We start from the raw sequence: 14,603 nt of genomic DNA on the forward strand, positions 1-14,603 counted from the left end.
CCAAGCTCAGATTTGCTCCACTTTGCCTCTCCTGATGGCTTCCATCCGTCTGGACTTGGTGGCTCGCTCGCATAGAGCGTCCACCTCGTCAGTTTATGCTTCCCACTGGAAGGCATGGACTGCCTGGTGTTCAGCTACAGGGGTGAGTTCGGTGGCTCCGCGCTCTATTCAGGTCGCCAACCGCCTCTCTTTCATGTCTTCGCAGGGCGCCTCAGGCTCCTCGTTGAGGGTCCGGCGCTTCGCTATCTCGGCGACTCTTAAGCAGATCGGTCGGTCTGTTCGAGTCGGGGGCGTTATAGCTGCAGTCATTAAAAGGGCTGCTCTTAAGGAAGCGAAAGCTCGTTTGCCCGCTCCCAAGTGGGACTTGTTTTTAATCCTGGAATTCCTACGTTCTGCGGATTTTGAGCCTTTGAGCGAGGCCATTCTGTTCAATGTCACTCGCAAAGCGCTGGTTCTTCTTTTGTTGGCAACGGCCCGACGGGGTAGCGAGGTCCACGCCCTGTCGGGTCAGCCTGGAGATATCTCCTTTTAGTCGGACGGTTCCGCATCTTTGCGTTTCCGGCCCGATTTCCTGGCCAAGAATCAGTCTCCGGGGCAGGCCTCTCCGCTGGTTAGAGTCAAGGCTCTGATCAGCGCGTTGGCCCCGGATGACCTTGATTCGGTCAATTGCCCTGTGAGGGCTCTTCGTCTGTACTTAGCCCGGACTCAGCCGTTTCGGTCTAGTTCTCAGAAGTTGCTGTTTATCTCGCCCTTTTCTAGGCGCGAGTAAGATTTGTCGAAGGTATCGTTGGCCTGGTGGGTGTCCTCGCTCATTAAGCAAGCTTATGAGTGGAGTCGCAGAAAGAGGGGGGGGGGTCATGCCCTCCTTGCCACTTGACTCGGCCCGAGCCCATGAAATGAGGGTGTGGGCATCCTCTCTGGCAGTACTGCGCTCCAGATGTCTAGAGGAGGTGCTGACAATTGCGTTTTGGCGTTCTGAAGATGTTTTCATAAACTTTTATCTTCGGGACGTCTCGGCTCTTCGACAGGATGGCTCCAGAGGCCTTCCAGCTCTCATAGCAGCAGGTCAGTTCCTGTCCAGAACTTGATGGTGAGTTTTGATTCATTTCTAGCCCACCGCCTTGTTGATGTTATCTGCTAATGTGATTCGGAGTAAGAATATGTTATTTAATGGAAAATTTCCTAGATAAATTTTCATTTAATTAATATACTTACCCGAATCACATACTGTATTCCCTCCCACCTGCCCCGCGTATGGTTTTAAGATTTTTAAAGCCGTATGAGAATAGGCACGTGTTCCTAGAGGAAGTGACGTGGCACACACCCGTATGGGAGGTAACTCCCAGTGTGCTGGCCCATTACCAAGCTACTTTCACTTTCGTTTTGGTGATGGGGTTGCTTCCCTTTAAAATTTTTAGCCGGGTAAGCGTTTTTCAGTGATAAGCATCTCAGGTGACTCAATGCTAATGTGATTCGGGTAAGTATATTAATTAAATGAAAATTTATCTAGGAAATTTTCCAATAAGTTCATGATGAAATTCGCCATACATATGCTGGTCATTGTTCCAGCAGGGTTTATTTGAATTAAATTATACAAGTGCAGTGATGGTTTCTTTTTGTTGCAGTTATTCCGGCGAGTAGCAGCAGCATTACCAGGCATGGAACAGACAGAAACAAAACGCGGCAACGAGAGTATCCTTTTTTTCTGTATTTTATCATACTTATGGGAATATGAGAATGAATGTTTTGCTTTGTTGAATGTTGTCCATGTCGTCAGAGACTAATGAATGATTTTTAAAAACATTGCCTGCTTGAATATACTCATGTAGACTCAATAGCCTAGTGGTAAAGCCTTCCACTGTAAGGTCCGGAGTTGGTATCCTGGCCGCTCTTTCCGATCTCCCAGGTCAATGTACGTGCAGAACTGCTAGTGCCTTATCCCCCCCCCCCCCCCCCCCCCCTTGTGTACACCCAAGCAGAAGACTAAGTACGCACGTATGAGATCCTGCAAGAGTTCGGTGGGTCATAGAAACACAAAAATCCCCAGCATGCATACCAGAAAACAGAATATGGTTGCCTAAATGGCGGAGAGCAACAGTCATACACATAAGAACCCACTCTGCAAAACACAAGTTATGGGGAGTTGCAGTCCATGAACAAAGAAGAAGAAGAAGAGTACTCATTTAAGATAAAATGTGTCACAAAGCAAAGGTAGAAGTGCAGGTGTTACTCAAACATTTCATTGATGCCATAGGTGTTTTTGTTAAAATAGATGTTTTAAGCTTTTGTAGTTTGTCCTTGTGAAACTGGTGTCACAGGTGAATGATTGCACAGGTTGTTCACATTATTACATAGTCAATAGTCTTTATCTTCTTGTTTTTCTTTTTGTGTGTGTGTCTGTCCTTGTTTCTTTCACAGGAAGTTCAGAAAATTTGCTTCAGTTGAAGGCTGTTATGTCTGTTCCTTTTTTCAGACAAAAGTCTTATGATGATGCCTTGACTTTTTTGTACTCTTTATCTGCCTGACATCTGCAGCATCTTTGGTAGACAGTGCTGCTCATTCATATTCATTACACTAAACGGTTCATCAGTTTGACTGCCTTTCAGGGTTGGAGTGGGACCTTTCAGAGAAAAGGTAGTGCAGATCATGTTCACTGGTCTGTTGCAGCCAGCCTCTCTCTCTTTGTCTCTGTTCTACTGAAGAGCCGCTTTCTTCTTGGGCTAACACTACCTTTAGCACGAGAGATTAATTCACTCATGGTGGTCTGTGATATTGTGCATACAAATCTGAAGTGTTTGTTGCTAATCACCTATCGAGCATATGCCTCTGACAGGTAAGTGAACTGTTCTTATTGCATCATTCATTGTGATGCTTGCAGTGTCAGTTTATAAGCTGTTCTTTGTTCTCTTTATTTTTAAGGTGATTAAATTACATAACTATACCCAACTCACATATAGCAATTAACTCTAGTTCAGTGCTGGTTACGCTGTACGCGTCCCCTTGGTAACAAGGGAGACCACTCTAAACAAGAAGAGCAAACGCTCGATCGAGTCACTTTCGCAGTTCTGAATATTATATGAGGCATCAGATGGACAGGAAGAAATTGCTATTCACAACACAATGCATACCTGAAGCATACCTGTGACCTTGAAAAAGGTCAAAGGTCACCAAAGCAGACGTCAAAGTGTAGAGGTCACTGGGAGTCACGTTCACATAAAATTTGAGCCCGGTCACTTGTATAGTTTCCGAGAAAAGCCCAACGTTAAGTTGTGTGTTGCCGAACAGAAAAGGCTAGTTATCTCCCTTGTTTTTCTGATAACGTTCGTAAAAGGCTACAGATGTAAATACTTTGATGTAAAGAATAATCCTACAAAGTTTCAATCACATCCGATGAACTTTGTCAAAGATATAAAATGTCTAATTTTTCCTTTGACGCTGACCTGTGACCTTGAAAAAGGTCAAAGGTCAACAAAACCATCGTTAAAGTGTAGAGGTCATTGGAGGTCACGACTAAACAAAATATGAGCCCGATCGCTTTGATAGTTTCCGAGAAAAGTCCAACGTTAAGGTGGTGTCTACGGACGGCCGGACGGCCGGCCGGACGGCCGGCCGGACGGCCGGCCGGACAGACTAACACTGACCGATTACATAGAGTCACATTTTCTCAAGTGACTCAAAAAGAGAGTGACCAATCCCATAAGGCCAGACCAACTACCGGTCCGACTTCCGTATGCGTGCGCATACGCCGCCATTTGTATCATTCCAAATCTCAGCGTCCAAGGGTCTGGTCGCATTTACGTACGCTCCTGCTGTTATCAGCTTTTCACCTTGGTCTTAGGACTTCGGATTCGCCCCTTAGTACCGCCTGATGCTTTACACCTGTTCCTATGCTGTGGGGGGTGAGATCTTTCTGATTTATCGCAACTTTAGCGACGGTTTGTCGCTGCTTTCGAACATAAATTTTTTGACTGAACATTTTTGTGAGTTTGTGTTTGTAATGGCGGAAGCTGCACTCAAAGACAGTGCAATGAAGAAGCTCAGTTCGAGACAGGTCCCGGCTGACGCGACTCCTTCTAGGAAATCTTCGCGAAGGTCTAAGAACGCTGGACTTGACGCGTCTTTGACTTCAGATTCGTCTTCCGCTAAGTCACCCGTTTTGGCTGACAAAACGGTTAACCCCGCTTTGACTAACGTTGCCTTAGATAAGGATAATGTTTCTGGCTCGGCCTCCGGTGTTTCGGATGCCAAGGCTTGCCCAGGTTTAGCTGCCGCAGATGTAGCTTCTCTGTTGTTGACTCTTAGTGCGCAAGTTTCGACTTTAGCGTCGGAGTTGTCATCTACTAGGGAGGAACTTCGTTCCCTCCCTTCCGGTGTTTCGGATGTTTGTTCTCTCTCCAGGATCCGGTCGTCTCCTTTGACTTCCACCTCTGCTTCCGCCCGTGCTTCTGCTACTGTGACTCAGGCAGAGGTTCATGCCTCGCAGGATGGTGGCGCACGCTGGGTGTCTTTGCTGAATGTGCCCTCACATGACAAAGGTATGTTGACACCGCAAGTAGCTGGGTTCTCTGGCAAAAGCGGTGTGCGTGTTCAGGAGAGAGTAGCGTGCCAAATGTTGCGCCGCGAAAGCTCTGATACCGTGGCTGGCCCCCCCTGCCTTGGCATGGGGTCGGTTGCGGGTATGGGCCCTGAACAGCGAAAGGATAAGGCTCTCGATCCGCTTCTCTCTGAGATTGCCGGCGAGCGGCTGCGTCCTCTTCCGCCCGGGGGGCAGGAAGTTGTCGGTAATGATCCTTGGGCGGAACACGAGGGTGTGTCTGAGGGTCAGTTTCCGGACTGCTTTCAAGAGCAGGACGGAGATACTGACGAGGGTGCTCCCTCCGTTCCGGAGGACGCCCAACCGAACTTGCCCTTCAAGCTGTCTGCCATGGTGGCACTGGCGGCTGAAGCGGCGCATAAGTTCTTCCCGGAAGGGGTGGTGGAGAGTAAGATGAATCTTGCCCCACCCCTTTCGGCACTTGATGATTTCCGGTGTGCGAGGGAGCAGAAGCCTCACTTCCGCTTTCGGGAATCACCAACTGTTGCTGTGGAGATGGCATCTACCCTAAGGGGTAAACGACACGCTCCGGTTCCTCTGTTGGCTCAACATGGTGAGGTTCCGGAGGAAGTGTTGCCTTGGGTTGTGAAAGAGGGGGATCGTCCTGCTTCCTCTTTGCATAACTTCAGGTTGAATCCGTTTCCGGTCAACTTGATCGAATCTTTTGCTTTGCCATCTTGTGTGCTTCCGGTCTCACCGGAACTGGCTGGTTTAAGAGAGGATGCCTACAGGAAGGACAAGCCTGTCCCTTGCACTGAAGGTTCTCTTACGGCCATAGAGGAGACTGCAAGGTCTCTTCTCGAGTTGTCCTCTGTCTCTGAATCGTTACAGAGGTCGCTTTCTCGATCCATCGCGTCCTCGCTCGACCCTTTCGAGTTTCGTTTCAACGCTTCTCCTGCTGTGGCTACTACTCTCCTGTCCACTTTGGCTAAAGTGATGAGAGAGCAGATGGCTCTGTCGGCAAGGCTTTACACCCATGCGGTGTTGTCTAGGAGGTCAGCCTTTTTGGCAGGATCCAAGATCTCAGACAAGGCGACCATAGAGAGTTTAAAGGTCTCGCCTTTTTCAGAGGGGGCTCTGCTGGGACAATCTTCTCTTGACGCTCTCAGGAAGGAGACCCAGGATGCGAGAGACATTGCTTTTGCGCGCATCGCGCAGCACAGGTTTCAAAAGCCTCATAGCAAGTCGAGCACGCAGACTCAGGCTACCAGCAAGCCTCAGGCTTCCTCTTCTGGAGGCGGCAAGGCGCAGAAACAGTCTTTTGCCTCTAGGGGTAGGGGCCGCGGAGCACCGTATCAGAAGAGGGGGCAGTCTTTTGGCGGCTCTAGGGGGTCGGGGCGCAAGCCTCACCCCCAATGAAACTCCCCCGAACAGCACGTCCCGGTAGCCCCCGCACTTGTTGTAGCGGGCGGCCCGTCTAGGGCCCTCACTTCCTGGCTACAATTAGTGGACAGCAAGTGGGTTACTGGGATCGTACGTTCGGGGTTCCGGGTGCTCTGGTCAGAGAAGAAGGCTCCTCTGGTCAGGATAATCCCGCCTTGCAGGGCGCCATAGGAACAAGAAGCACGAGATGCGGTTCAAAAGGAAGTTACTGCTCTGTTGCTCAAGGGAGCAATAGAGGAGGTCATAGATCTGCGGTCTCCGGGGTATTACGGGCGGCTGTTCGTAGTACCAAAAGCCTCGGGGGCTTGGAGGCCGGTCTTGGATCTTTCATCTCTGAACAAGTTCTTACGAACAATACGGTTCACCATGGAGACGGCTACCTCAGTTCGGGAGGCGTTGCGTCCGGGGGCCTGGGCGACGTCTGTGGACTTAACAGACGCGTACTTCCACATCCTCATTCATGTTTCGGACAGGAAGTGGCTCCGCTTCCCCTGGGGGGGCAAAGTTTATCAGTTCAGAGCTCTGCCGTTCGGCCTGTCGCTAGCCCCTTGGGTGTTTACGATGGTTGTGCGGCAGCTGTGCGCTCTTGTAAGGAAGGACGGGGTCCGCTTAAGAGCTTATCTGGACGACTGGTTAATCCTACACCAACAAAAGGATCTCTGCGATCTGCATACTCAGAGGGTTCTGAGCCAAGCTTCACAGCTGGGGTTTTCGATCAATCGCACAAAATCGGAACTGGTTCCATCCCAAAGATTTTCGTATCTGGGCATGGAGTTCGACACGCAGGCTTGGTCAGTTCGTCCTTCTCAGAAACGAGTGGACAAACTCCAGGCACTGATACGCTCACTCAACGGAGAGAATCAGGCCAGTGCTCGGGTTCTTACGTCGGTTTTGGGGCAAATGGAGTCTATGGCAACTCTTATCCCTCTGGGCAGAGTGAACAAGCGGCCGTTTCAGGTCGCTCTGCAGTCAAGATGGGACCAGTCAGTCCAAGATTGGAACTTTCAGATCCCTCTCGGGACGTGGTTTCTGAAGACCACTTCCGGCACTCTTTCAGGGAGTTCCCATTGTTTGCCCTCAGCCAGAGAAAGAGCTCTTTACGGATGCTTCTCTGTCAGGGTGGGGGGCTCATCTAGACGGGCAGATGGTGTCGGGGGTGTGGGACTCAACGCAAAGCTCCCTTCACATCAATCTGCTGGAGTTGGAGGCAGTCTCTCTGGCTTTGCGGGCGTTCAGGTCCTTGCTGGAGGACAGACATGTCAGGATTCACACAGGCAACACGACGGTGGCGTCTTATGTGAACAAACAAGGGGGGACGCGGTCTCCCAGTCTGTCGGACAAAGCCTGCCTCATTCTGACGTGGTGCAACTCTCATTGCATCCTTTCAGCCATTTACCTGAAGGGAAGTCTGAACGTCCTGGCGGACAGTTTGAGCAGGGGGGACAAGGTGGTTCACTCGGAGTGGACTCTCTCACACCAATCCCTGGACCGTCTCTGGTTGCAGATAGACAAGCCTGTGATCGATCTTTTCGCAACGAGGTTTTCGGCGAGACTCCCTCTCTTTGTCTCCCCCTTCCCAGATCCTCTGGCCTGGAAGGTGAATGCCTTGGAAATCAGTTGGACAATCCTGACAGCGTATGCTTTCCCTCCGTTTTGCCTTCTCGGCAAGGTTCTCAGGAAAGTAGACTTAGAGAAGCCAGTGCTGGTTCTGGTCGCTCCGCTTTGGCCAAGCCAGCACTGGTTTCCCGACCTACTGCGTCTAGCAGTTCGGCCTCCGATCCCTCTCGCCGTGAAAAAGGGGGACCTCGTGCAGCCTCGGTCAGGCATCCCCCACGAAAATCCGCGGCTCTTGAGCCTTCACACCTGGATTCTGTCCGAAGCGCTTTGCTTAAGGCAGGGGCCTCTGCGTCTACTGTAAAGTTTGTCCGCCACGCCCATAGAGAGTCCACGACTTCTGTGTACTCCTCTCACTGGGCGGCTTGGTCTAGGTGGTGCGCGCTCAACGGGGTTAATCCCCTTGCACCTAGGTCTATGCAGGTAGCCAACCATCTTGCGTGGTTGGCAGAGCAGGGAGGTTCTCCCTCTTCTCTTCGCGTACGGAGGTCTGCGATCTCCTCAACTCTCTTACAGCTTGGGCATAAGATCTCACTCGGCGGAGTGATCTCTAGCGTCATTAAGGGTGCCTCCCTTACGGCCGCTCGCGTTAAATCACAGCTCCCTGCCTGGGACTTGATGTTAGTTTTACGGTTTTTAGCCTCGGAGGAGTTTGAACCCATCCGTTCGGCTACTTTGATTAATTTGACACGCAAGGCCGTGTTTTTAACTTTGCTTGCTACTTCCAGGAGAGGTAGCGAAATCCATGCTTTGTCAGGTCTAGGAAAAGACATTTCTTTTGAAAAGGATGGGTCCATTTCTCTCAAGTTTATTCCTGGCTTCCTTGCAAAGAATCAGAAGCCCGGTCAGATTTCGCCCGTTTTGCATATCTTGCCATTAAGCACGGTTTTAGCTCCTGGAGATCCAGATTTAGCTAATTGCCCCGTCCGGTCGCTCAGCCGCTACCTGTCACGAACGCGGCACATTCGTTCAGAAACCCAAAAGCTCCTCTTTATTTCTCTGAACACAGCTAGGAATAAGGATATTGCAAAGGTCACGTTGACCAAGTGGGTGTCCACACTGATCAAACAGGCTTACGCCTGGTGGGATGCTCAATCAGGGGAGTCTAGGGCAGTCTTGCCTCTCACCGCTGCCAGAACTCACGAGGCAAGAGCATGGGCTGCCTCTCTGGCTGTCCTCAGGTCTGGTCGTCTGACTTGAAGTGCTAGAGTCAGCATACTGGCGATCGGAGGATATATTCATAAACTTTTACCTCAGGGACATCGCTTCTCTGAGGCAGGATGGCAGCTCTGCGCTAGCCGCAGGGCAAGTCCTGCATGCTTGAATTTTGGTAAGTACCCACCACCTTTAGTAGCAATCTGCTATATGTGAGTTGGGTATAGTTATGTAATTTAATCCAAAATTTTAGTAATAAATTTTAATTTAATTAATATACTTACCCAACTCACATCGTTTAATCCCTCCCGCCTCCCCGCTGTGGTGGTATTTGGGACTAAAAAAGGAGTGAGTTGGGCTTCGATGGGAATGATACAAATGGCGGCGTATGCGCACGCATACGGAAGTCGGACCGGTAGTTGGTCTGGCCTTATGGGATTGGTCACTCTCTTTTTTAGAGTGGTCTCCCTTGTTACCAAGGGGACGCGTACAGCGTAACCAGCACTGAACTAGAGTTAATTGCTATATGTGAGTTGGGTAAGTATATTAATTAAATTAAAATTTATTACTAAAATTTTGGATTTTTGCTTTCTATTTTCTTTGTGTCAGCTTGTTGCCAATAGTAAATACTATGATGAGGTTTACAAGCATGAGTTGTGCTGCCGTAAACTGTGAGAAGACAATCTCACCAGCATGCAAGAAAACTGTTTTGGTTCTGAGCTTCCTCCTTATCTTACTGTGATTCACATGTGTACTTACTGCCGCCCTTTTCTGGATGTGTGCAGCTTCATTCTGATGCTCTTTTCTTTCTCTCTGCTATTTCCACAACAGTCACATCAGTTGTTTGCATTGTGTTTTCCCTCTCAGTCTCAGTTTGATATCCTATTTAGTTTTGTGAGTTGTGCTTAAAATCTGACTTTCTTTTTCAATTTTGTGATGTGTGTGCTTATCTTGAGTTTGAGCTGAATGCAAATGGGTTGCTTGTTGCGTGTTTTAAGTTGTGTTGATTTCCTTAACGTAGCCCCAGTGACGGAGGTCCATTTGAAAGAAACCCCAGCAGAGCCCCAGGCCCAGGAAGGGGGATGTGCATGCTGAGTGTTGTCATCTCCAACGCACAAAGCTTTTTTCCTTTTTTTCTTTCGATGTTGCAATACATACAGTGGACTGTAATCTCCTGTGATTGCCTCCTAGACACTTGAGCTATTAGACAAACAAGATTTTCTAAAAGAGCGTTGCATGGACAGTAAAGTAATCAGCAGAATGTTTGTTTTCGTTGAGGATCCACCACCCCTTAGATATTCAGAATTATCATTAAAATATCTTTGTTTATTTCCTGTGGTGAACCTTGCAACAAAAACTGAGAGGCTTTGGAACTGTAGAACTTAAAAGAAGGTTGGTGAGAATAATTACAGCTGCGGGGTTGATTAACTTCATCTAATCTTCTGTCAGCAAACAAGGCAAGGTAAAGAATGTCTAGAGACCTGTATAATACTTTAAACCAGGCAAGCTGGTGTCGCCATAGAAATTAGTTTACACTTTCGTGTAAAACGTGTTCTGTAAAGGTTCTTAAATTTTGCTGATTCAAATTCAAAAAGATTTAGGAAGCTCTTTGAGCTTATCAAGTTTTTCAGCTCTTGAAGATGCTTTGAAGCCTATGTTATTTGACAAGATATGTTGAATCAATGTAAATTAGGTGGCAAGTTTGTACAGTTCCTTACAAATGTGTGGGGCATATAATAAGGTTGGTGAATGTTCTTTGCGGGGACATGACTCATTTCAAGGGCAAAGTAGGTATATTGATCAAATAATTACAATAAAGACTTTATTTTCGTTGGAGAGATGATAGAAAAAAAGAAGCGCAGTAAAAGAGAAATAAGGAAATATTGGTGCTGAATTTTCTTGTCTCTTGAATGAGTTTTGAGAGCTTGTGTGACGCTCAGCTGGACAGTGTGCCGCAGCCTGGCTGCCACTATTCCAGCTACATAGCTTTTCACCCAGCTGTCATTGAACAAAGTAGTGATCGTGTGTTAAACAACTTGACAAAGCACTGTTTTCTGATAGATTTTCAAATCAAACTTTGTGTGAATGGTTCATCCTTGGTTCATGTGTACAGATGTTTCATGCCAGGACCTGTGCATGTTGTTAGAATGCTTTGTGTGTCAGATTGGGTTATATGATTTATATGACATTATAGGAGACAAGTTATTGTGATTTGCAAGATTGTTAGGCTGTAATACTTACTGTTAATAGATTCTCTTTGTTGTTCCTGATTTGTAAATAGTGCAAAAGGAATATTTAACAGCAATATCTTTCAGAGCAGGAAAGTAGTTGTGTTTTCAGTGGCACAGGCTGAGACGAGGAAAAGTTGATTGATAAAAGCAAAGGTAGTAACTCTTCACCCATCTGGTTCTTCATTGCCAGGTTTGTGCCATGGTGGCTCTGTACACTTACCACATGTTTTGTTTTGACCTCTGAGTAAGCGTACATATAAATTGTAATGATTGCATAAATGACATCCACAGCTAAAAGTACAAGTGACAGATAGATAGCAGAATTGGGGTTGTGATTCTCTTTTTCAGCTGTTTCGCACCCAAAACACAGTTGCTGTTTTTCAACCAGAAAGTTATTAACCTCTTTCCAACAGTCAAAGAGAATCCGTAGTTTTGATGCCAGTCAAAACTGTTTTTCATCATAGACGCAGTATACTCAGTAATAGACCATTTATCCTGGACCGCCAACTAGCTTTCTCTCCGCTCTTTCTCTCTATTACGAGGTAGCGGCACTCGCATTTAGGAACCTACGCTTACATGGCCTTTCAGAAATCGGGGGGATGTCATATCCGGTGTCGATTGTAAACATGGACGAAGTTGCCGAGGTAAGTTCTGAAAATGCTAAAATAAACTCAGCAAAAGTGCATATGGAACATGTTTTTCGATGAGTTTTGTTAAGTTTAGTTTGGAGTTTTGGAAAATCCAGTTCATTGTCACCTCCCATTGTCACAAATAACTGGAGCGTGCTTTCTTTTCACTGTCTTCGAATCGCTGGCCTTTCAAACCGGACGTCACGCGCCCCTGAAAGTCGAGAGTCGTAACCTCGAAGGGTCACGTGACGAGTTGGCGGTCCAGGCTATTTGGTCTATGACTCAGTATACTTTTATTCCCGGCAAATAGAATTTCTGAAAATTATGGGAATATAAATAAATGCATGTTTGCATTCTCATCATTTTGTGACAGTCGTGAGTTTTGTTGTTAATTTCTATTCAGGTATGATGAGTATCAAACTAGAGGAATGATTTGAACTCAGCCATGTCATTTCTGTTATGTTTTCCTGTTTTGTTTTGCTATTGTCAGTGCATGAAGTGATATGTCTTTACATACTTACCTTGTTAATGTAGGAGTGTGCATGGTAGTGGGACTGAGAGGGAGAGAATTCTATTTTTGTGAAATAAAGCGTGAAGTATGGCAGTGTTACTGGCTTCTGTCCAATGATTCTGGGATGTTATTAAATGTATCGCCTTTCATTTTGTCTTACAAGGAAGCACTTCTGTCTTTCACTTTTCATCTTCACATCGTTTTGAGACAAATTCTTCATTTTTAAATGTGATTATCGGAGCGCTGTGGTCCAGGCAGAGATTATTGTGTACAGTGTACATATCAAAAAAAGAGCAAATATTCATTTGTGTGGCATGTAGGTGAAAGTTAAGATTGTTATCCTAGTGTTGCTTTTTATTGTATTCTTCTGTTAATTGGATGTATCCTTTGTTTTGGTCACAGATTTGTTGTTGTTTCTCTTTCAGACATTCATATATTTTTTTCTTCTTCTTTTTACATTCAGTCAATACTTGAATGAGGATTATCTCCCGGATAATGTGTGGATGTATGTATCTGTGTGTGTAGGAAGCATATCTCAAAAACTACTCAATGGATCTTTATGAAATTCGACTGGATAGTCTTGAGGGAATGTTCTTGTGCCGTTTTTCTCCGAATTTTGATAGGACAGTTTGATTACGTCATATTTGCCTGTTTGCAAAAGTAGAGGCGGCACTGTTACGGTCACATTTTTTCATCAATGTGATTTACATTTTTTTCACAATGTTTGGCCTGGTCCAGACTAGGGGATTGCATTTCAGTTTGGTACAATACCTCTAAAATTCAAAATTTGTCATTTTTTTCGTTTTTGTAAAAATTGGAACTTGAATCCGAAAAGTGATATCATTGTGTTCCCTATTGCTTCCTGTATCCAAAAATATATAGTTTTGTAGTGCTTTATTGAAAACATGTGCTTAGAAATGAAGAAAACGGTTAAATAATCACTTTCTTTGGTTTTGGAACAAGCTGCTTAAAATTCATTTTTGTCTATTCCCCCCGGGACGTATTTCAGCGCATTCGGTTGACTGAATTGTTTATCACGCCTCAGTGTTATTGTTTCTTCTTGTCATACAGCTATTGTGTTGCCTTTTTTTGCATCTGTTCAGGATTTGTGGCGTAACTGGGCCAAAATCTGGTCTTTTGTGGTTGACAGTTGCAGGAGTGTTGCTTGGTCTGAGGTGGTTTATAGGTAAAGTGTTGCCATGTTGTTTTTCGTGGCGTAATTACAATCTGCAGCCCTTGAAGACCCAGACTTTTTTGCCACTACGTCAGGTTGACTGTCTCCCCTGGCACATGTATTTATTTTCCTTATATTTATTTATCATTGTTACAATCATTGGCTGTTCTACAACAGAGACATTATTTCTCTGTTTATTCAGTTTATTTATTTTAGATAAAAGAGAAAAACGTATTGACCCTTAGGCTGGTTGTCGCGACATATGTCGCGCAACTTTACGTATACTGTCACCTGGTTGTCACGACATATGTCGCGATATTGGCTCAGCAGTCTGTTTGGTCGGTTCTGATTACCTCCCATGGATGCGAAAACCTATATGACCGTTTTTCTTTAATTTTTCTTTCTGTTAATTCACCAGTGGCTATGTACCATGTATTACAGAATTGCACCAGTGTAAGGGTTAAAAGAGATAATGTGCTCAGCACATAAAATAGCATCAAAGACATATTTGAGCACAGTTGAGAGAGCGTACTATGGATTTGGGCAAGAAGATGCAGTTTATTTATGTGGCAACTTAGATTTCGTATGCTTCTTATTTACAGTACACTATGCAAGTGCTGACAGTAATCATAACTTTATAATATTTATGGTGTGAGCAATTGTGTTGTGCTGCCTATAAGCAAGGAAAAGGGGGAAAGGGATGTGTGAGAGTGGTTGCACGCAGAGTGTGAGAGTTACCTTGAGCCCACCTAGATATGTCCTATATCGGTAATCACCACTGACAGGCATGACTGAGGGAATCAACCTGGTTTTTGTATTGATAATTAAGGGAACCTTTTTGCAAGTTGTGGAATTAAAATATTTGCATACAGATCTGCGTATATTTTATACATGTAATCTCAGTTATTTTCTTGTTCTGCATGTTTCTAACATTTATGTGTGTACACATACATCCAAAAGATCGTTATGACTAGCCTACCTGTTCCCATGTGAAAGGTTTACGAAAACCTGTGACTTCATGAAGGAATAAAAATTGCCTTCAAATCAAAAATTTCTATGTGTTTTATCATTCAGCTTTACATTCATTATAATCGCTTTCTTCATAGCTACCAACCTGGATTTATCTTTTCTTCTCAAACAGACTGGAAAAATACCTGCAAGCTAAAGGAAAACCTTGTCGAAATCCTGGATGCAATTTGAGTCAAAACAAATAGGTCTGGCAAGTGTGCAGTTTTAACTACTACTGTGCTAGACTATGCGCAAAAACGATCAGCCTTGAGAGTCGAAACATAAAACTGTTGCTGCATTGTTA

At 45.7% G+C, this 14,603-nt stretch overlaps 1 protein-coding gene across 2 annotated transcripts in view; it reads left to right on the forward strand.

The window, feature by feature from the left end:
- LOC138983696 (ras-related protein Rab6) overlaps positions 1–14,603 on the forward strand; it is a 31,430-nt gene that overhangs the window by 12,722 nt on the left and 4,105 nt on the right. The window contains exons 7-8 of one of the 2 annotated variants that reach the window (XM_070356996.1): positions 1,626–1,692; positions 9,774–14,164. In XM_070356996.1, the coding sequence (XP_070213097.1) occupies positions 1,626–1,692; positions 9,774–9,841 (135 nt within the window). In that variant the 3' untranslated portion in view covers positions 9,842–14,164. Of the gene's footprint in view, positions 1–1,625; positions 1,693–9,773; positions 14,165–14,603 lie in introns of those variants that run through there. The other variant, XM_070356997.1, reaches the window with a different exon arrangement.

The sequence above is a fragment of the Littorina saxatilis genome, linkage group LG13, assembly GCF_037325665.1.
Source record: "Littorina saxatilis isolate snail1 linkage group LG13, US_GU_Lsax_2.0, whole genome shotgun sequence".
Taxonomy (NCBI): Eukaryota; Metazoa; Mollusca; class Gastropoda; order Littorinimorpha; family Littorinidae; genus Littorina; species Littorina saxatilis.